At 37.6% G+C, this 21,989-nt stretch overlaps 1 protein-coding gene and 1 long non-coding RNA gene across 2 annotated transcripts; both read left to right on the top strand.

Annotated features, from left to right (window-relative positions):
* The first annotated feature begins 903 nt into the window (after window positions 1-903).
* On the top strand, window positions 904-20,223 carry LOC121731786. Its single transcript, XR_006036290.1, has 4 exons — window positions 904-978; window positions 1,925-1,932; window positions 19,517-19,520; window positions 20,211-20,223. It is a non-coding gene; the product is annotated as an uncharacterized LOC121731786 (long non-coding RNA).
* A 323-nt stretch (window positions 20,224-20,546) lies between these two features.
* LOC121731726 (prisilkin-39-like) lies at window positions 20,547-21,800 on the top strand. Its single transcript, XM_042121315.1, has 2 exons — window positions 20,547-20,663; window positions 21,110-21,800. The coding sequence occupies exons 1-2, from the start codon at window positions 20,646-20,648 to the stop codon at window positions 21,737-21,739; spliced, it is 648 nt and encodes a 215-aa protein (XP_041977249.1). The 5' UTR covers window positions 20,547-20,645; the 3' UTR covers window positions 21,740-21,800.
* The last annotated feature ends 189 nt before the right edge of the window (window positions 21,801-21,989 follow it).

Genomic DNA, 21,989 nt, shown 5'->3' with positions numbered 1-21,989 from the left:
CTCCCTTCTTACCTTCACTCCACACATTAATGATTTATCACAAAGAATTCGCAAATTGATAATTATATTTAGAAACATAAGGCATGCGGCTAGTCAACACTTATTAAAAATTATCTATAATACCCTATGTAAACCGTTATTAACATACTGTATAAACGTATGGGGGGGAGGTCACAAAACGAATATACTAACACTTGAAAGGGCTCAGAGAGCTTTGCTTAAAGTAATGTATTGCCTTCCCTACAGACATCCTACCTTTAAACTATACAATGATTCAAAACTTCTTACCGTACGTCAATTATACTATCTACATATTGCACTGAAACAACACCCCCTAACAGATCAAGAAGTAGTCACTCTTACCAACAGACGCACCCCCAAACCTTTCGATGTTCCCAAATTTAAAACAAAATTTTCAACTAGATTCCAACCTTTTGCTGGTCCCTTTTTGTATAACAGAATAAATAAAAAACTAAACATACTACATAAAAACAAACATCAATGTAAAACCACTATACATGATTGGTTATCATCCATGGACTACACTACAACAGAAAATCTACTGACACTTGCCTGTTAATGTTTACCAGCCACTCGAACAAAACCTTAAAATATAAAGTAACACACAAAAATGAACAGACACACAACCCATTACACAACTCAACCCCTAGTGGAGCTTCTTCGAGAGGAGAAGCTTCCATCCCAAGATATGAGATATCGTAGGGCTAGGGCTACACAGTACACAGGGTTACACCCATACACAATAATTCATACCCCCTAGCGGAACTGGATCCTATAGGAAGCAGTTACCATCCCAAGATTACTCGCAGGGCTAGGATCATATTTTCCATACACGACACACAGACAGACAACACAATATCCGAGCACTAACATGACTAAAGTTAAGTACCTATAAGAACAGGTCATGTGACCTAGTTTAGGTACTTAGTACCATAAAATTGTTTATATTAAAGTTAAGTTAACAATAATTACTGTCAACAATGTAAACAATGTACCTATAATATTGTTATCATCAATAAAGATTATTATTATTATTTAAAAAAAAAAACTATAATAACACTATATTATGGCACCTGCAGGCTGCAACTCCGTGGTGCCAAAATACGCTTATCACACGGGAACCATATATTTACCCGGGATAAAAAGTATCCTATGTCTTTTGCCGGAACTCAAAGTGTCTCCATATCATAGCTAAATCAGTTCAGCGGTTGGGGCGTCAAGAGATAGCAGACAGACAGACAGACAGATTTTCGTCTTTCGCATTTATAATATTAAGCAAGTATGGATTTCTTCAAATTCTGCAACATCGTTACAACTTGTACCCTTATTTATGTCTATTTATCGTGCCGTAACCGTATTTCCAAGTTTGGTTAGGACAATGCAGGCTGATCACCTGATTGTCTGATAATTAAAATGATCCATGCGTCGGATGGGCATGTAAAAAGTCGGCCCTGCGCCTGATCTCTCGCCAGTCGTGTCGGTCTTCGCCGTTCCACTGGGATATGAGAGTAAAAGGAACAGAGAGTGCTCTTGAGTACTGCGCACACACTTGGGCACTATAAAATTACTCCTGCGTAACTGGCTTGGTTTCAATAAAACCGGCCACCGTCACCGAAACCGGTGTGGGAGTTATTATAAGTAAGTATGCATGGTAACAATATTATTGTTATAATACTAGACGGCGCAGGCGGTGTAGGATCTCTCTTAAGTTAGACTATGATGGATAACCAAGATTGTCTCCAGGATTATGAAGCTGTATATACAACGTCAATCATAAACGAATACGTCCATCAATGTACACGTTCGCAATCGCGTGTATCGGTCATATGCCAACATAAGGAACATAATATTATAGCCAGTTCATATGACATACGCGTTACGCATGCGGAGGTAACTGGATTAGGCTATTGTGTAACTGTTACAATTATCAAGATCTTAAAAAATCTAGATATTCGCGGTCCGCGTACTAAGATGGACCTTTTGATTCTTTTAGACGTTGCTCAATTTGTGTATGTAGATTATGTGATAGTATTGTTAACATGTATTACACATTATTTGAGCGCATTCGAGTAAAAATATACAGTTTACTTCAAGTATTATATGCGAAAAACTGTCTATCTGTCTATTATATCTTTACGCTTGAAGCGGTTTAACCGATTTAGGTAACGCTGTATATTTTGAGTCCCGGAAAAGGACTTACTAGTAGAATAGTTTTGTTCTCATAATAACATGTTTCCAACGCGGGAATCGAACCCACGATCTCCGAGTCAAGAGCCATGCTCTGAACCACTGGATCACAGAGGCATTTTACTTATATTATAAATACGAAAGTGTGACTGTCTCTCTGCCTGTCTGTCTGTTGCCTCTACACGCCCCTAGCTTAACCGATTTAGCTTCAAAAGGTATGAAGGTGCGTTGAATCCCGGGAAAGGACATAGGATACTTTTTATCCCGAAGAAATGTACGGCTACCACGAGATAAACTATTTTTGGTGCCATCTAATATATATTGTAGATAGAGGAGACTGCTAGTTTCATATGTTGATCCTTCTCGACGCGCGGGTGTCCGAACCCATATTCTATAAGTAAACAAAGGACTGTTAGTATCAGTTACAAAAAATAAATAAATTTAAGTATTTGCCACCTTCTGGCGCTCCGGGCATATGCACATATTGTGTATGGAGCCGGGTGTAGGCGTCATTATACAGGGTGTAACAAAACTAAGTGATAATACTTTAGGGTGTGTATGAGTCTCCTGTATAGAATTAACTGTAAAAGTAACAGCGCTGAAAGAGCAAAGATTTTTTAACTTTTTTATGGGAAAACTCGTGACACTGGGGCGATTGCCAATACAAATCACAATCTTTCCGTGCTGCTACATTTACAGTGAACTCAATACAAGTAACACATACACATCCTAAAGTATTTTACTTAGTTTTGTTACACCCTATAAATACGAAGCTAAAAAAAATACACACTATCAACTTATCAAAATTAAAATTTATGTAAACTAAACCATATTAAGTACCTCTCAATCTCAAATGCGTTTAATTTTCGGCTCTGGATAGGGTTGAAAGGCGTCCGGATAAAGCCGGACACAGTCAGGCTTTTTGGTTGCGTGTCCGGCCAAAATTAATAGGTGTCCGGCTTTTGTAGAACTTTGAATCTATAATTTTATATGAAAATCCTACTAATTTTAGAAGGTTTTGCACACCTTACGAGATGTAATATTTAATCAATTAGATGTTAAATTGTTTAAATAAATTTGTACACTGCTATACTGTGAAACTAATGTTTCCGGCTTTTTATACGAATGTCCGGCCAAGCCGCCTGTTTTATCCGGCTTTTAGGTTTAGTGACCTGGCAACCCTAGCTCTGGAGGCTCGAAAAAATATACAAAAAAGCTTTATTAAAACATTATCCTCCTTTTAGCGATGTCAAAGTCTTCGCATGGTTTCGTAAATAAATCTCTATGTGAATGCTCGGAATAAGAACGCACTTATATTATGTTACGATAGTATAATGGCATATTTTATTACTGGTCAGCATGTCAAGGTTGACTTTTACCATACAGAGTATTAATATTCTTAACATGGCGCCCACCTATGTTACACGAGTACACACTAAGGGACGTGGTAAAGGTGATCTATAAATCGAGCTAAGATCTTAGGGATTTTAAGAAAAATTAAGCTTGTCAAGAAGAATTGATCAGGAACAAAATAGGGGTAGTCGAAAACATAATCCGTGGTGGATTATGTTTTCAACTACCCCTATTATACTTCACCGTGAGTTTTTCGCGTAACTTTCTGCCACGCACTGTAAAATTCGGGAACGAACTGTCACCAGCAGTATTTCCGTACCAATACGACCTGCAAACCTTCAAGAAGAGAGCGTATTCCCTCTTAAAAGGCCGGCAACGCACCTGCAGCTCTTCTGATGTTGCGAGTCCATGGGCGACGATAGTTGCTTTCCATCAGGTGACCCGTTTGCTCGTTTGCCCCCTTATTTCATGAAAAACTTGAATTTTGAACGGAAGCACTAGATGGAAGCGCATCATAGCAAAACATGGCCGGCTTATATCCAAACGAAAAAAAAGCATAACGGAACCTCTTTGGTGTTGTGACCGACCATTTGATTGACGGGTGTGTTAAAGAGAATAAACTTAGCTTAACAAAATGTAGCGTAGTGTGTACTAAGTATACACGTTACAGCAGATAAACTGTGATCCGACGTGACGCGCACAGATACTCCGCATTAACATACTTCTAGTGTTGGTAAGAGATCATCAGCATGAGCACTACACCCATAGCCCGTAGAGAATTACATAGGTTAGAAAATTAACCAAATAATCTGGATTTGGTTACACAGTTCAATCTTCATTCTAAGTGGCATTAACAGGAATAATCGTGAGCAAGGTGTTTGCCTCATCCGTCCATACTAATATTATAAATAGGAAAGTGTATCTGTCTGTGTGTTTATCAGAGGTAACAGCGGCTTGGTGAGAAGAAGTAACAGCTTCTGTTACTTCTTCTCGTTCAAACCACTGAATTGATCTTGCTGTAAGTTGCGGAAATACTTTGAGTCCCGGAAAAGGAAATAGGATACTTTATATCTCGAAATAGTTACCGCGCTATATACGAATTTTGGGGCAAAATTGTTGCGGGGCGTCATCTTAGTTCTACATAAATAAAATAAAATAAAATAAAAATTGTTTTATTTCTGAATAAATTTGAATCAAATATTTTCAGAATGTTGAACTACATGTTGCCTACCACCGGTTCGGGAACTAACCCGGCGAGAAGAACCGGCGTAAGAAACTCGCACGGGGCCACTTTTTAGTAAAAAAGTGGAAAATTAGTCTTTTAAAAAATAAAATTTACAATGTAAATAACTTAATCTATACAATATGAAAAAAAAAATGAATACACAATTGTAAGTCACATATAATAAATGTAGAAGCAGCCTTGCAAGCAGCCATCCTACTCCCAAGATGTGCTATCGTTTAGGAAATCGTTGACCTACCTCGGCTTTGGCACACAAAAGTTTTTTAATTACTTTTTAAATTTATTAATTGATAGATTTTGAACGTTTTCCAGGATTTTATTGTAAAGGCGTACACATTGACCTTTAAAAGATTTACTTATTTTGCTAAGTTTGATCACTGGTATTTCCAGCTTGTGCCTATTTCAAGTGTTTCTACCGTGACTATCAGTTTTAGTTTTAAATTTAGTTAAATTCTTTCTTACATACAATACATTATCCAAAATGTATTGAGAAGCAACAGTTAGAATACCAATTTCTTTAACTTTTCTCTCAGAGATTCAAAAGCTGACATTTTATAAATTGAGCGTATAGCTCGCTTCTGCAGCACAAAAATTGTATTGATGTCGGCAGCGTTTCCCCATAAAAGGATACCATAAGACAGTCTACTGTGAAAATAACTAAAATAAACTAGTCTTGCCGTGTCTTCATCAGAAATTTCCCTAATTTTTCTGACTGCATATGCTGCAGAACTGAGCTTACCTGCAAGATTAGCAATATGAGGACCCCACTGTAATTGACTATCTAATGTAATGCCTAAGAATATAGTGGAGTCCACCAAATTCATTTTCTCATCATTTACACTTGCCTAACATTGGGCAAAGTAAATTTTAAACATTTGGTTTTCTTAGAGTTTAAAAGTAAGTTATTAACATTAAACCAATGTACTATTTTTGAGAGAGCACTATTTACCTCGTCGTAATTTGACTGCCGTCACTTCACTTTAAAAATAAGTGAAGCGTCATCAGCAAAAAGTACTATCTCATTATCCTTAACTAGATAAGGTAAGTCATTAATGTAGATGAGAAAAAGAAATGGTCCTAAAATGGATCCCTGTGGTACACCTAATTCTATTTTGGTCCCATTGAATCTTTTACTATTAACTTCAACCCTTTGAGTCCTATTTTTGAGGTAAGAAGTCAAAAGGCTGAGAGCAGAGTCTTTAATTCCAAAAACATAATTTTCAAAACTGGGCTAGCTTCGCAAGGGACTATTATTTAATTTTGCTTAACTTTGTGTGCTGTACAATGTACTGTATCTCCCTTGCCTTACTCTTGTAAACCAGCACAACGGGTGACTGACGAGTGACAACTGTATTGTCCTAACCGAACATAGAAACTATTCAGGGATAATTTTATCCCGGAAAAGTATACTTTTCTTGTACAAGAAAAGTATACTTTTCCTGGATAAAATGAAAGCAATGAAATGCATGCAACATCTAGTAGGTAATAAAAACTAGGCCTTTACATCCGTTATGGATGATTTATACGGTATTATTTAAAGCGAAGTAACCACTTCTCAAATACTGTACATAGTGCCTGGGACAAGATTTTTAAATGTCCGTATGGTTGCCCAAGCGCATACGGCATTCTCGCATCATAGTCAGCCTAGTCCAGAGGAAAGAACCAGTCAATACGTCTAGGACCAACTATGTGCGGGTTTCCTCACGATGTTTTCCTTAACGTACGAGCGTCCGTAATTTGTACTTGACATCAGAAAATGTCTCATAGGTAGGCCTCCACCCGGGTTCGAACCTGCACCCTCTAAGAATGCAAACCAAATGTCTACCCATTAGGCCACGGACGCTAGTAGTAGGTAATAACTAATAATGTTATCTTGTACAAACCTAACTTCTCCATAACAAATAGGTAACCGTTTACCATACATTACACAACCGTAACCAGTGACAGGCAAATCACACCCTAAAGCTACCACATAAAACACAAAATGGTTGCATTGTGGTTGTCCACTTAGCACGGGTCAGAAACCAGGTTGCGCAAAACCCTTTCTATATGAATCACCTGGTTGAGTAAGTGGGTATCGTTTTGGGAGCGGCGACTCTCACGGTCAGTTTGCTAGAGTGAATTTCCTGTATCTAATTTCCCCATAATATGTCTCTCAAGGTGAAGATTACGTGTCAATTTTGATCTATCCAGTTGTTAGCGATGGAACGATTTTATCGAATGCGATAAAATCTAGCATAAAAAGTTATGGTAGAGGTGATTTTCCCATTTGTGCCGTAAGCGACCGACAAGAATTCAAATAAATACCACTTTATGTACTAGGCTATAGGCTTCATTTTGCTTTGTGCTACTACAAAGCAGCGGCGGCGTGGATTGCTAGACGAATGTCGGTAGAAAATGAAATCTATAGCTTAGCTCATAAAGTGGCATTTTATAAGGGTTTCGTACTTAAAGGATAAAAACGGGACCCTATTACTAAGACTTCAATGTCTGTCCGTCTGCCCGTCCGTCTGCCCGTCCGTCTGCCCGTCCGTCCGTCCGTCCGTCTGTCTGTGGCAACAGCTAAGCACTTGAAATTTTTACAAAGGCCTTAGTTATATGTCTACTTTAATAATAATTAATTATAATATTTAAGGCAGGCAACGAAATATTGAAGCAGTTCTTTTTCTCTATTTTCAACCGACATTCAGGTTATTATTGAAATATTAAATTGCAATCTATTGACTAGAATGCAAAATAATCCCCAATCAATAAATCACAAGATTTCGATGAATTCATTACTACATTATTGCCACTTTATAATATGATATGTTTATATATAATTATGTTAATTTATTTAAATTAGATAGAAGCCAAGAACAAACGTTTTTGTGTTTATTAAATTAAGTATATCTATAGAGAATAGGCAGAATGTGGGACGGAAGAAATTTAATAATGCCCAGCATGGCAACTAGGGATTTTCCCTCCGATAGAAAAGAAGTGACAGATAATATGGGCAAATAAAATCTTTGTCTGTTCCTAAAATATGTCGATTATACTCTTTTGAATAAATTGAGGTGTTGCTCAGCCAACAGAATGTATGAAATTGAAGCATGCAGAAAATCTTATATGACAACATTATGTCAATCATGCTAACAAACAACCGCTTTTGCTAAACTTCCCGTACAAAACGTTTCCCGCAACGAAAGTAGCCTTTATCCTTTTTTTAGTCTACTTTATATCTGTGCCAAATTACACTGGAATCGGTCCAGTAGTTCGTGATAATTATAAACTCTTCAACTTTATAATCATACTAGCTGCTGTCCCGGCAGCGTTGTTTTGCCATATAAAGTATGGCACCATGGCAATGTCCATCGCTATCCCGTCGCACAAACAATGGTCGCTGTCAGTCTCGAGTTTTAATAATTACTTAACTATTATTTGTTCAACAAATGCACTTATAAAAAGTACCCAGTAGCCGATTCTACTGAATATGAATATAAAATTTGGTAAAAATCAGTAAAGCCGTTTTGGAGGAGTACGGTAACTAACTTTGTGACACGACAATTTCATATGTAAGAAAATAATATTATCTTCTCTTTATAAAAATGTATATGTAGTTTTTTTATAGATTTGTATTAACAACAGAATATAATATGTACTAAGATACAAATTCCTTTATTGTAACGAAATATACTTGATATCTTTAAACCCATCTCTAAATTACTATTTAAATAATTTATTACATCGCTTATTAATTAGAATAACTAGGTCTAGACTTGTCTAATGTCTAGTGCATGAATATTTAATTAAAACGAGCGGCTACTTTATTTCATGTTACGTCATTAATTAAGTGCCTGATAGACGTACGAACTTAAAGTACGCGGGTTTTAAGTTCGCGAACTTACTCGGCTCGCGTCGGTAACAAACGAGAATCGCTCACACTGGATTACCATGCCCGCAGGCTCGCGGCTCGCGGCTCTTTGCTGACACACAGGCGATAAAGATTTTCGAGCCATAAGTCCGCGTACTTACTCGCACGTCTGTCACCCCCTTTATTGCGCTTAAGTGCTTTGATTGGCCTTTACAAATGCATTTTAGATTTTTTTTAAATACTTATATTGTTAATATAATTCAACTGCCTCGCACTTATTTCATCCAAAATATCGCCATTTCATTCATACAATATATAAAAATCGTGACAAATCAGATCTCATGACGTCATCCGCGGCCAACTCGATTTAAGCAAATTCTAGAACAAAACAAAAGAACTCGAGGAAAATAACACAAAACGCTTCAGATGAAAATTATTCGGCACCTACTACGGGACATTTAAAGACATTTAAGTAATTATGGTTGTTTTCCGGCAGTAAAATTATTCTATTAGAGTAATATAATAGATTTGTGAAGTTTTTTTTTATTCAAATCATAAATAAAATTCGGCCGGGTCATTGCCGCTCGCGCCTATCAGCATAAAGTTGTTTGCGATACGTCATTCAAAATATTTTTATTATTCATACCAAACAACATTTTTTATACCTGAAAAACAAAAGAATAAAAGTTATAATATTACTGACATATTATATTATGTAAATTTTTTATTCAAAGAAAACACAATATACTAAATTGACTTTTATGATACGCAAAAACTAAAATAGCATTAAGTTTTTGTATTATTTTTTTTTTAATGACAAACAAAAACGCGACAGATTCTGACGAGCCAAATTAAGCGTGGTCAAAATATTTTTGACCCCACTTCAGGTTTTTTTAATAAAAGTAATTATTGAAAGTTACTTAATCTAGAAGCCCGCCAAACCTTTGGCGGGCTTCTAGATTAAGTAACTTTCAATTCATATTTGTTTGTTTGGGGCCATTTTACAACGGCGTTAGACAAAACGATATTTTCAATGTAACTTTTATATTATTATTAAAATATACACGTAACATTTTGCCACGAGCTATGATTTTATTTTTAATACGAAATATTCCACGGAGGTCAGAGCAGTGGGCGCTACTAACACATACAGGTATCTAATCCGACCAAAATCCAACATGTTGCATACAGTATTTTGATAGAAATGTTGTCGAACGTCGAACAAAACTTATTGTTTTCTATCCGTGCTGGTGCTACCATCTAGCATAAATACATTGAGTAATATATCCTATTCTGATTTACAAAAAGACCCTTCATAAGACGTGATAAATAGGAAACCGAATAATTTATGTCGCGTAAGAACTGTGACGGTGCGCGATGAAGAAACCATTTTGAGACTATTACAATTAAGTTAATTGTGAATCTCATAATTGTTGGCCATTACTTTTAATTAATATCTTTGTGGGTTAGTGTTACATTAAGAACATAATATATTTACAGTATAATGTAACATACAGTAGACCATATTCATACCAGACCGGCCGAATCAAAAATAGAGCGTTATTTTAGATAGCTTGAAATAGCAAAAGTAATGCAGTACAACATCACCCATATCATGTAATACAGTTTGATTTTGTGTTGAGCGAGTTTAGTATCAGCAGAACCAATTGAATTGGGCTTGTCTTGGGGATACCACGTCAGACAGGTAAAGGTAAAAAGTGATTCATGTGTACATAATAATATAATGAATACGTGTATCAAATATTTTTGTAATAAATGACTAGTAAAGAAAATATGGGACTTTGAAACTATCACCATATTCTGGTTGGCATGAGTTACCTGTGCGGAGTCATTTTGATATCGAGATCTCAGTATTTACATTACTGTATGATATTTACACTATAATATAAGAGCAGCCGCGTGCCGCGTTGAGATCGTTTGTACGACGTAATGGCCGAAATATTCGCGGCTTAAATATTATGACATAGTACACTTTTTTGTTACTTAAATTATGTAGTTCTTTAATTATTTATTTATTACTAAAGTAACTCAAAATGGTTCAAAGTATATTTATGCAATACTACTAATAAAAAACCATTTTACTCTATTTGCCAGACTACCACATATTATGTTTTTGAGTGTGCGAAGTAAGTATGCATTTTGTGTACATACATACTATTTTTGTGGCACGCTCAGGAAAACTGATGGTCGGATTCATAAATGCCTAAGAGGTATTATTAGATCCAAGTCTTAAGGGCTACATCATAACTACGTTAGCAGTCGAGTCTTTATTTGTGAAAATTAAATATGACTGATAATTCCAATAGGTACTATATGAACGAGAATAAAAATCGTATTAAGTGTGACAGTGTATGTGAGCAACCTTTTATAACGCGTCACAGTCAGAGTGACCGCCGCGGTTCATTTTTGCAATCCCCCCTTCACTGCCCCTCTTCCCCTGCACTCCCCCTCTCCCCCTTCACTCCCCCTCTCCTCCTTTTACTCCTCCTGTCGCTAGACACACATTCTCTCGAGAAAGTACACGAGGTTAAAGATTTGGACCAATATTCACATATAATGTGTGTTTAAAGTTACGCACTTCGTCACGAATTGGCTGAGGTATCGCGGCCTTATAAAAATCCGGCGGTAAATACTGAAGCCATGAAGCCAATGGGAATGAAAAAGGGCTGTAAAAGTATCCCAATTATAGAGGAACAGTTGTAGATTAGGTATGTCTTAACTCATGTAAATAGTCATAAAGCAGTTTATGACTTTTTACTTTCGATCGCAAAATCCGCTGTTGCCATTTTTAGGGTTCCGTAGTCAACAAGGAAGCTTTATAGTTTCGGTCTATCCATCCGTCTGTCTGTCCGCGGTTTTGCTCAGAGACTATAGGACCTAAACCGTCTATAGTCCGACTATAGGACTATAGGACCGAAATGTGAAAAAATTAACGGGAGTAGGAAATATGCTGAATCACTATCACGCTAACTATAACGGCAAATATATAAAACTATCACGGCTAAGAAGACTTCATAAGTTATTGAGTAATAGTCGATCAACTAAAAAAAATGTATTCGGCGAAGTATAAAGGAACTTTTCGTTCAAATTCCTTTGAAAGTAACTGAGATGATGTTGTTAGTAGTGTAAAACACGTTATAAATGTAAATTCATTGACCATACAAAAATTTAAAAAAACTATCGGTACTATGGAACCCTATATTGCGCGTGGCCCGACACTCACTTGGCCGGTTTTTTGTCTTATGCAGTCGCAAGCACCATATTAATTTTGCTAAACGCGTAACATTAATATTATACAACCAAACATAATTTATAAAGTGTATGATATAATTGAAATACATCAAGTTTTCAACACAATTTATCTTAATGAGACCGAATCATTATATTTTGGGTCGCACGAGGAAAACGAAGCCCTTTATATTCGTCAGGTCAGCTCATTAGTCGATTTTATACTCTTTTAAACACACTCGGTTAAAAGTTGATAAGGTACAAAACAAGTTGGTTACAGGGAATATTTGTTGCTGAAATTATGTATGCAAATTTTTCAGTTTTCTATGCCAGAGGCACCATTTTCCGAACTCAAATGTTGCTTTACGAGAGAGCACTCAAAGTGTTGTTATCAGGCCTCTAATGATTAAGTTTAAAATATGCCTTACTCTGTAAAGAAGGTTTCTGCGATCCTAATTGATACGAAAATCCCCATTCACCCATTCAAATAAATTGCAATTATTCCATCTGAGAAGGACATAATATAATTATTTATTATTTTAATGAAAAGTAGCCATAAGGGCTGGGCTTTCCACAACTTGACTGACAGACTCTCCATACTCTATCTCCATAGACTATCTGTCAAGTTAAATTGTGTATAGCCTACCCGGGACTTATCAGGAAATGGTGAAACAGGCCCTTAGACTTGTCTTCTAGTAGACTTTTTCGTTTCCTATCTAAACTGACTATCAACTTCTTCCATTCATTGAGGGAAGACCTTTCATGTTGAATGGCTTGGATGAATCATAATGTATCGTCTCGTAGTGACCCAAGTGTAAAGTGTAAAGGTAAAGTTCAGGTGTCACAATCGAGTGACGTGACATTGGACGAGTGAATGACCGCGCGTGTCCTACTGAGTGAGCGCACATTGTACACGCAGCGGGGCGGGCCGCACTTTACATACACTTTTACGACCTATTTTGAGGTACATAGATCGTAAAAACGTGTATGAAAAATGTGGCCTGCTACGCTACGCCTAATGTGCGCGATCTTTATGAAGCTAAAGATAGTCGCATAGAAAAAATAGGTATAAGCAAACAGAATTATAGAAGAAAAGATCTGTGATCTGTCCTTTTTTATGTGATCAAGTACAAAAATAAAAATTTTGTTAAATTTAGGGACAGTAGACAAGCAAAAACTTGATCATACTTAAATGTTGACTATGTTAGTACTCAAATCTTTAAACGGCACTAGCAATAGCAACTAAAATATTATATACCTTTCTGTCTGTATAACATGTCAGTTATGTATATAAACAGTATGAAGCATCATCTATCATAGCCGCAGGGTCTGTCGATCACCGCTACCATAAACACCTTGTCTGAGATAATAACGTTCTGTGTTATATTAGTCTGTCATAATCAAAGTATTTATTGATTCATAACAAATTTGTATCAAAAATAACATTCCTGTTTGAAGGTTTATATAAAATTGAAAATAAATAGAACGTAGCTTGAAGAGCGAAAAAACACTCCTCATGGGCCTGAAAAATATGCCCAAAAACAGCACAACAGAAAAGTTGTTTTGTTTTATCGTTTTACCCTAAAATTTTCGTTTTTTTTCTTAAGTTATAATATTTTTGTCGGACTAAAGTAGACTAAGAGGGCGCCTAAATTGCGATCCTTTTTAGTTCCTTTACAAGAAAATGAAAGCTACATTAGTAGATCTGTTAGTAACTTTTGATTTTATCTAATTTACTTCATGTATTTCAACCATCAAAACTAGCACAGTCTTACCGAAACATAAACATAATTATAATTCGTTATTTAAGAATATTAGATAATGTACAATGACGTGGGAAAACCGGCGCCATTACTGAAATGTATACAGAGACCATTTAATTTGAATACAATGTATTAGTAGTACACAATTTATTTGTGGGTCGAGGGAACTTACGAAAGATGAACATCTTTGTGAATATTAAAATTGGTTTAAGCGATTTGGCATTGTGAGGTGGGAACTGGTAACACTGCTTAGAAGTGAGGACGTAAAGTCTGGGCCACCGCAATTTACCAAAAGATCATGCCTGCTAAGTGCTATTTCATAAATACTAAAAATGCCGTTACAATTTACATTTTTGTAATATATTAACTATCGGTCCCGACGGATGTCGTCCCGTCATATCTAAGTGTCTAAACGCACCAGGCCGAAAATACGCGGCCGAAGTACGGCATGATTACGGCAGCAATGCGCTACGCATACGATATAACGCGACGTAATTTCAGCATGGTGTGTCATCGGTAATTTAAAATACATTAATTGCAGGCGGAATCATGCCGAACTTCCGCCGCGGAACTTCGGCATAGTGTGTTTAGAACCCTTTGCCTCTAAACACACTAGGCCGAAAATACGCGACCGAAGTTCGGCATGATTACGTCAGCAATGCGCTACGCATACGATATAACGCGACGGAATTTCGGCATGGTGTGTCATCGATAATTTAAAATACATTGCAGGCGTAATTCTAACTGAGGCCGCGTATCTTCGGCATGGTGTGTTTAGACACTAAAGTTAACGTTCCGAGTTCCGACCTTCCGTCACCAGCATAAATTACGCCACAAGCGGCGGCAGCATGGGTCACTACACAAATGTCAGTAGAAAATGATACCTATAAACTATGTCATACAGTGGAATTTGTCGGTCGCGGTTAACCGCGTCATAGATCGGAAAGTTTATACGTGGGAGAGACATGCTTCGGCACGAATGGGCCGGCTCGACCGGAGAAATACCACGTTCTCACAGAAAACCGGCGTGAAACAGCGCTTGCGCTGTGTTTCGCCGAGTGAGTGAGTTTACCGGAGGCCCAATCCCCTACCCTATTCCCTTCCCTACCCTCCCCTATTCCCTATTCCCTCTTAAAAGGCCGGTAACGCACCTGCGGCTCTTCTGATGCTGCGGGTGTCCATGGGCGACGGAAGTTGCTTTCCATCAGGTGACCCGTTTGCTCGTTTGCCCCCTTATTACATAAAAAAGTCACTTTAAGAAGTTGAAAATATGGTCAAAAGCGGTGAGACGTTCAACGGTTCCTAGTGGAGTAAATGACAGACAGACAGGCAGATAGAGACTTTCGCATTTATGATATTAGTATGGATAATTAACTTCAACACTTGGAAATAAGGTTTGAATCTTGAGGAAGTAACGATTTAGTCATATACTAAATTATTTACCCACGCATATAAACAAAAACCGCGAAATTAATGTTAGGCACGCCAACTTTATTTAAATTAAGTAATCAAGACTTAATCTACACTTAATACGACCGGCAATTAGGGATTTGGAAGAATGACTTCCTAGTCATTTCGTCAGTAGAAGTATCCTTCATAAAATCCTATAATTCAGAATCATCATTTCAACGTCAAAAAAAAACATGTGCACTGCATGGGTCGATTCTCTTACCTCGGATGCCGTTTTCAGGGTATCTCGCGCACGTGCAAAGATACTCTGTTTTACTTTCGAAGCATACTAATTACTATTAATACATATAAGAATCAGCCCCCTGATTACTTGAAATAAATAATTAAATATGTGATTATAATTACAGCTCCTAAGCCATGATCACAGACATAGATCAAGATAGATACCGCATGTCGCTCCATTTGTATGAAAACTAGCGTGCCTCTTTTTTACTACCAACTGTGACGTACCGATGATAAAGATATTTAGGCATTTTTTAAATTCCGATTGACGTCCAATTCCGATAGCAGATAGCAGACTTAAGAAAAAACTTTCGAAAGACGAGTATTGCTCGTCACAGCACGCGAAGTACATACACCGCATGTGTATGTACTTCGCGTGCTGTGATATCTATCTTGATCTATGTCTGTGGCCATGATCAATTTCAACTTTTACACTGATGACTGCAAACAAAAATTTAAAATCAAGGACGCAACTTATTTCAAATACTAGTCGTGACGACGTACTACAAATGACGTCTGCAACTTGCGCTTAAAATCGTTTATCGCATGGGAACCGTACATTTTCCAGGTTAAAAATACCCTATGTCCTTTCCCGGGACTTAAAGCATCTCCATATAAATTTTCAACTAAATCTGTTCAGCGGTTTAGGCTTGAAGAGGTAATAGACAGACTTACATACTTTCGCGGTGTTAATATTAGTATGTATGTGTTACTTATTTAATAGTTAAAACTATATCGGTGTTAAAAATGTACGGTTCTCAAGATAATGATCGCAACGATTGCTTCATAACACTTAAGCTAAATCTTTCTGTAATAAGATCGGATGTGCCAACACATACTTGTTGGTTTCCTTTCGAATTGATCGAAATTTTGAAGAGGAGGAAAAATTTTGGAGGTTGATGCAATTATTAACTAGTTGGTTGCATAAAAGGGATGTTGCCAAAGTTAAAGATTAGCAGACTTTTTATTAAAATAAAGATAAAACGGTAAAAATAAGCATTTCCAAAATTTTAGCTTATCGTAACTTATTTTTATAGGGTATGAAAATGACGTTAGTCACTTATGGACGACACCAATTCTAGAGATCATCACAAGCGATAATTCGCTTCGGTTTTCTATGAGATCATGTTATTCACTCCGTACCGAAGTTAATTCGTGTCGAAGTTCATCCCACGTTAACATAAAAAACTACAGGTGTTAGTTCTAACAATATACGGAACTAAGAACTGTCCACCGCGCAAAGCTATCCCTATTAAAAATGGGGTGCCACAGGGCACACATCTAACCCCTCAACTTTTTACTACTTTCTGCTAATGACAATTTTGCCCTTGAGCATTATGAGTCATATGAATTTTTAAAGCTTAAGTATATCATGCCATAATAATATAATATTCACATAGTTAATTACAAAACAACTATAAGTAATATTAAAATATTATAATATTTCTCTATAGAGAAAACTAATTGAATAATATAATATTATCAGCCACACATGTTTCGGTGACGTTTTATTAAAACTAGTAGTGCCCAAGAGTGTGCGCAGTTCATAAGAGTACTCACCCTTCATTTACTCTCATAACCCAGTGGGACGGACGACCGACGCAACAGGCGAGAGATTAATCGAAGAAATTTTTACAAACCCATCTGAAGCATGGATCATCTTTCTTGTCAGACAATTAGATGATCAGCCTGCATTGTCTTAACCAAACTAGGAAACGTCGAACGCGACTATCGAACCCACAACCTATGAATCAAGAGCCACGCTCCAAACCACTGGAGGCGTTCTCTTGATACAGTGAATGTAGTTATTAAGTTATGAGGCTATAATAATTATCTCATAGTGCATCTATTAAATCTATTTTAGTAGTTATGTAGGTTTGCAGATTTATTAGGCAACCGTAAAATCCGATTCTTAATATCGATTGTGTGCCAAGGCGAACCGAAAGTCGTAAAGTAACAGCATTTTTGACTCGGAATTACAAAATACGTGAAAAAAATACGATATTTGTTTTATTAAAAAGTGAAAATAAATGTTTGCAACACCTGCTTGTTGAGACAACCAGGCAATGAGTCAGACGAAAGACTGCAGTATTTTAAAAAATCGGCCAAGTGTAAGTCGGACTCGCGCACGAAGGGTTCCGTACGGTTATAGAGCAAAATAGGCCAAATATTGTGTTTTTTGTATGGGCTCCCAAAAATTTTTATTTTATTTTAATATTATAATTAAATATTAAAGTACGCATATTATGAGAAAGGAATTTGTGAAAAATTCAAGTGCCTACCTTTTTCCATTATTGATATAGAGCAAAAAAGCCCGAAAAACTCACGTTTGTTGGATGGGAGCCACATTAAATATTAATTTTATTTTGTTTTTAGTAGTAGCAGAAATACACAATCAGTTAAAATTTCAGAAGTCTAGCTATAGCGATTCTTGAGATACAGCCTGGAGACAGACAGACGGACAGACGTCGAAGTCCTATTTTTAACCTTTGGTACGGAACCCTAAAAATATAAAACAGAACATTATATTACATTGTTTTATTACAGTGTTTTCTTGCAAGAAAACTTTTCTTCACTTTCCCAACCAGGTAGATCTAAAATATAGTTTTACTTGTTTTCTTAGAGACTCGGCTATTATACTATAAGTTCTTCTAAAAATTCTTCTTAAATAAACTGCCGACTTTCAGCAGGCAATCGATCAAAAGAACCATTGACCCTCGCACTCTGTCAGTGTTAAGACAAATACTTATTCTCATGTATAGGCATTAGCGAACAAATTTGAAAGGTATGTTACATAAGCTACTCTAGATGCTTCGTCCACATATCTACGTCCTTTCTCTAAATACACGAGGAAAGAGATAGTCAAATTAATATCTATGGACGCTTTTTTTTAATAATATAATTTTTCCTCATTTAAAGAAGCGAAAGGTAGAAATAAAAATGTAAAGTAAATATTAATGAGTTTTAAATAGTGATAATGAATTTTAAATATGCATGTTAGTGTCTAAACAATAAACACACTAGGCCGAAGTTACGCGGCGTAAATTCCGCACTATAAATACAGACGGAACGCGGGCGGGCATTGCGGGCGTAATCATGCGGAATTTACGCCGCGTAACTTCGGCCTAGTGTGTTTAGACACTTATTGTTTGTTCTAATTATTTTGAGTTACAACAAAAGCGTTATAGCAAGCATGGTTTTGTGTAAATGCTAACACAGAATAATTAATGATAATGAAATGAGCCATGACATAATATTATCCTCATATTTAAAAGCTGTTTAAAAAAAAAATTTAATCTATAAAAGTACAAAAACAAATTAACATAATATAAATGTTGTCTTATTAGCTATATTATGATCTATACAAACAAAAATTAACTTTATATTTTGTTGTCTTGAAATATTGGTGGAAGTCCAGGGAAGGTTTATGATCGGAGGGAAACGATATGAAGTTCACCGGGACATCTATAGTCTTTAATAAGTATAATTAAACCTCCTCGCATGCGCCCAATGATCATTGCTGCCGTGGCATTGTAACATAATGTCAAGTATGTTGATACTCCGTTGTATACGTTGATAGATGATAGAGCATCCGTGGCCTAATGGGTAGACCTTTGGGTTCGCACTCTTAGAGGGTGCAGGTTCGAACCCGGGTTGAGACGTGTACCTATGAGACATTTTCTGACCTCAAGTACGGAATACGGACGCTCGTACGGTGAAGGAAAACATCGTGCGGAAACCCGCACATAGTTGGTTCCAGACGTATATTTACTAGTTCTTTCCTCTGGACTAGGCCGACTATGATGTGAGAATGCCGTATGCGCTTGGGCAACCATACGGACATTTAAAAATCTGGTTCCAGGCACTACAGTATTTGAGGAGTGGTTACTTCGCTCTGAAAAATACTGTATAAATCATCCATAACGGATGTAAAGGCCTAATTATTTGATACTTGATATAAAATAATAGAGTAGCAGATACCGCAACGCAGTTGCAACTCTTTCGATATTGCGAGTGTCCATGGGCGACGGTAGTTGATTTCCATCAGGTGACCCGTTTGCTCGTTTGCCCCCTAATTTTCCACCGGCTACTTTTCCAGTACCGAAATAGTTTAGAGCTTTGTTAGATACTGGACAAGCTCACATTGCTACAGAGAACAGTGCTAAGCACACATTCCCTCTCTTTTTAAACCAAGATCGACATAGTCAACGATAAAAAGCGTTTGATATGATCTCATGCCCCAAATTATGAAAGGATGATCTAAAACTGTATAGGCAACAAATGGAACGAGAAGAAAAGTGTTCCAATTTCCCACAAGGTTACTTTCAAGATAATAAAAATACTGATTACAGAATAAAACCCATAATACGATAGATATAAGAGATTTATAAATGAATTGTTATCAACGGCAAACAATATAAATTCTTAGTTAAACATTACTATGTTGCCCTAGGGCAAATGAATTACTAGTAATTCATCTTCATATTTACTATTCCTACACCACATTAGCACATATTTTATCTACAATTTACATGTTAGCACGTGCTTGCAAGCTGAATAAGTTATCTCATCTTCAATGCAAGTTGAAGGTGTGCGAGTGAACTTGCTAGCGACTAGCGAGGTCGGAGGTCAGAGCGCATCACGACTCACCTTCACAGGTCGAAAGTACGGAAGATGCCTTTGTGCCGGCCCAGCAATCCGTACCGTATACGGTACGGAAGTTTTGTAGGAAGTTTATGTCAGCAAACCTGTGTTTACTTCAATTTTTAAGATCTTTATTAAGTTGTAACTATTTTCATGCAAATAAATAAATTAAAATTTAAGTTTCATATCTTATTAAGTTGACTAGATAATTGTACCTGTGTGGCTCTGTGCCTCAGCGGTGAGCGCGTCGGTAGCTCAAGCCGGAGATCGCGGGTTCGAATCCCGCCGACGGAACAAAGAGTTTTCAAAGTTCCCGGGTCTGGATGTGTATTAAATATGTCCTAAATCCTAAATATATGTATAGTATAAAAGTATTAAATATATTTCCGTTGTCTGGTACCTGTAACACAAGTCCTTTAGGTACTTAGCACGGGGCCAGACTGACGTGGTGTGAAGCGTCCATAGATATTATTATTATTTTCAGGATGAAGAACCAAAACGCATAACCCTTCTGCCGTAATAAAATGAAGAGTAATTACACATTAATGTTTCAGATCTCGTCCTCGGAGAAGTAAAAGTGGTCGGCAGATCGGGCGGTATATAAGCGGTGCGCGCGCGCAGCGGCCATCACACAAGCGACATGTCCCGTCTGACCATTGTAAGTGGATGCAGTGCTGTGTAGTGTTGTGTACAGTGATATAGTTACAATTTGGAAAATAGTTTAAGTCTATTCTAAGGCGAAAAATCAGTAGAAAAGTCCCTACTTTGTTGCTACGAAAGGATTTTTCTAAAAAAAATAGGATCTGAAATTTTCAAAAATCGAAATTTTGTGGTCCCTTTTTTTGAGATTAGGGCCCTGGTGTGGACCTTATAAAATATCAATCATCAAAGTTTTTGAAAGCTTACTTAGTTTTTTGGATCATACGCAGTGAGACGTACGCACCCTTGCCCCAGTCTGGGTTAAAGTTAAATGTGGATTTAATATCATGTTCTCTCTCTCTTCGTATAAATAAAAAGGAACCATGATATTTAACACATTACAATCAATAACCTAGTCTGGCGGTGGGCCTAAGTTTCCGTTAGTGACTCTTATTCTTCTTGCAGGTAGCTCTTGCCCTCATCGGGTGCGCAGTGGCGGAGCCCCCAGTGGGCTACAGCTACTCAGCCCCAATCCTCTCCGGCCATAGCTCAGGGTCGGAGCTCAGCATCGGGGGCCACTACAGCCAGGTGCCCGTCGGCTACCAGACGTCGGAGGGCTACCACATCGACCCCCATCTACTGGAGAAGATCCGCCACATCGTCCTGAAGGACGAGATCCAAAACGAGGCGTACAGGTCCGCGCAATCGTCCCACGGCATCTCGTCCCACTACGGCGCACCTGCGCCAGTATACGGTGTTCCCCACGAGAGAGTCGTCGGTGTTGAGTTGGAGTCCCTGCAGCAGGGTATCCAGGTGGCGCAATACCACCAGGCTCTCGGTGGTCACGGTGGCTACGCCGGCGGCTACTCCAGCGGCTACTCGAGCGGCCTTTCTGGTGGCTACTCCGGCGGCCTTTCTGGCGGCTACTCCGGCGGCCACTCTGGCGGCTACTCCGGCGGCCTATCTGGCGGCTACTCTGGCGGCCACGGTTCCATCTCCTACAGCGCCCCGTCTGCCAGCTACACCACCATCAACGTACCCTCGGGGTCCTACGGCATCCCCCCCTCATCGTCCTACGGCTCTCCCCATCATTAACCGACTCGTGATCACTAGCCGTAGCTGTATTATATTTGTTGTTATTTTAAGCTTCTGTAAATAAAAACAAACTATTTTTGTAAAGTGGAATTTTATTTGGATCAAAAAGTTCTGTGAATGGAGCAGATCGTAGTCGTAGTCGTAATCGTAATCTTAGGTCGCAGGAGTCAAGTATGCACCGCCATAACTATTAACCCACAAGCGTAATTTCCTTTTTATTGGCGCTCGCAACGATTGCGTAAAATTAAAA

The sequence above is a fragment of the Aricia agestis genome, chromosome 11, assembly GCF_905147365.1.
Source record: "Aricia agestis chromosome 11, ilAriAges1.1, whole genome shotgun sequence".
Classification (NCBI taxonomy): domain Eukaryota; kingdom Metazoa; phylum Arthropoda; class Insecta; order Lepidoptera; family Lycaenidae; genus Aricia; species Aricia agestis.
Note: the sequence above shows the minus strand (reverse complement) of the source record. Positions and strands in the feature narration are given on the sequence as shown.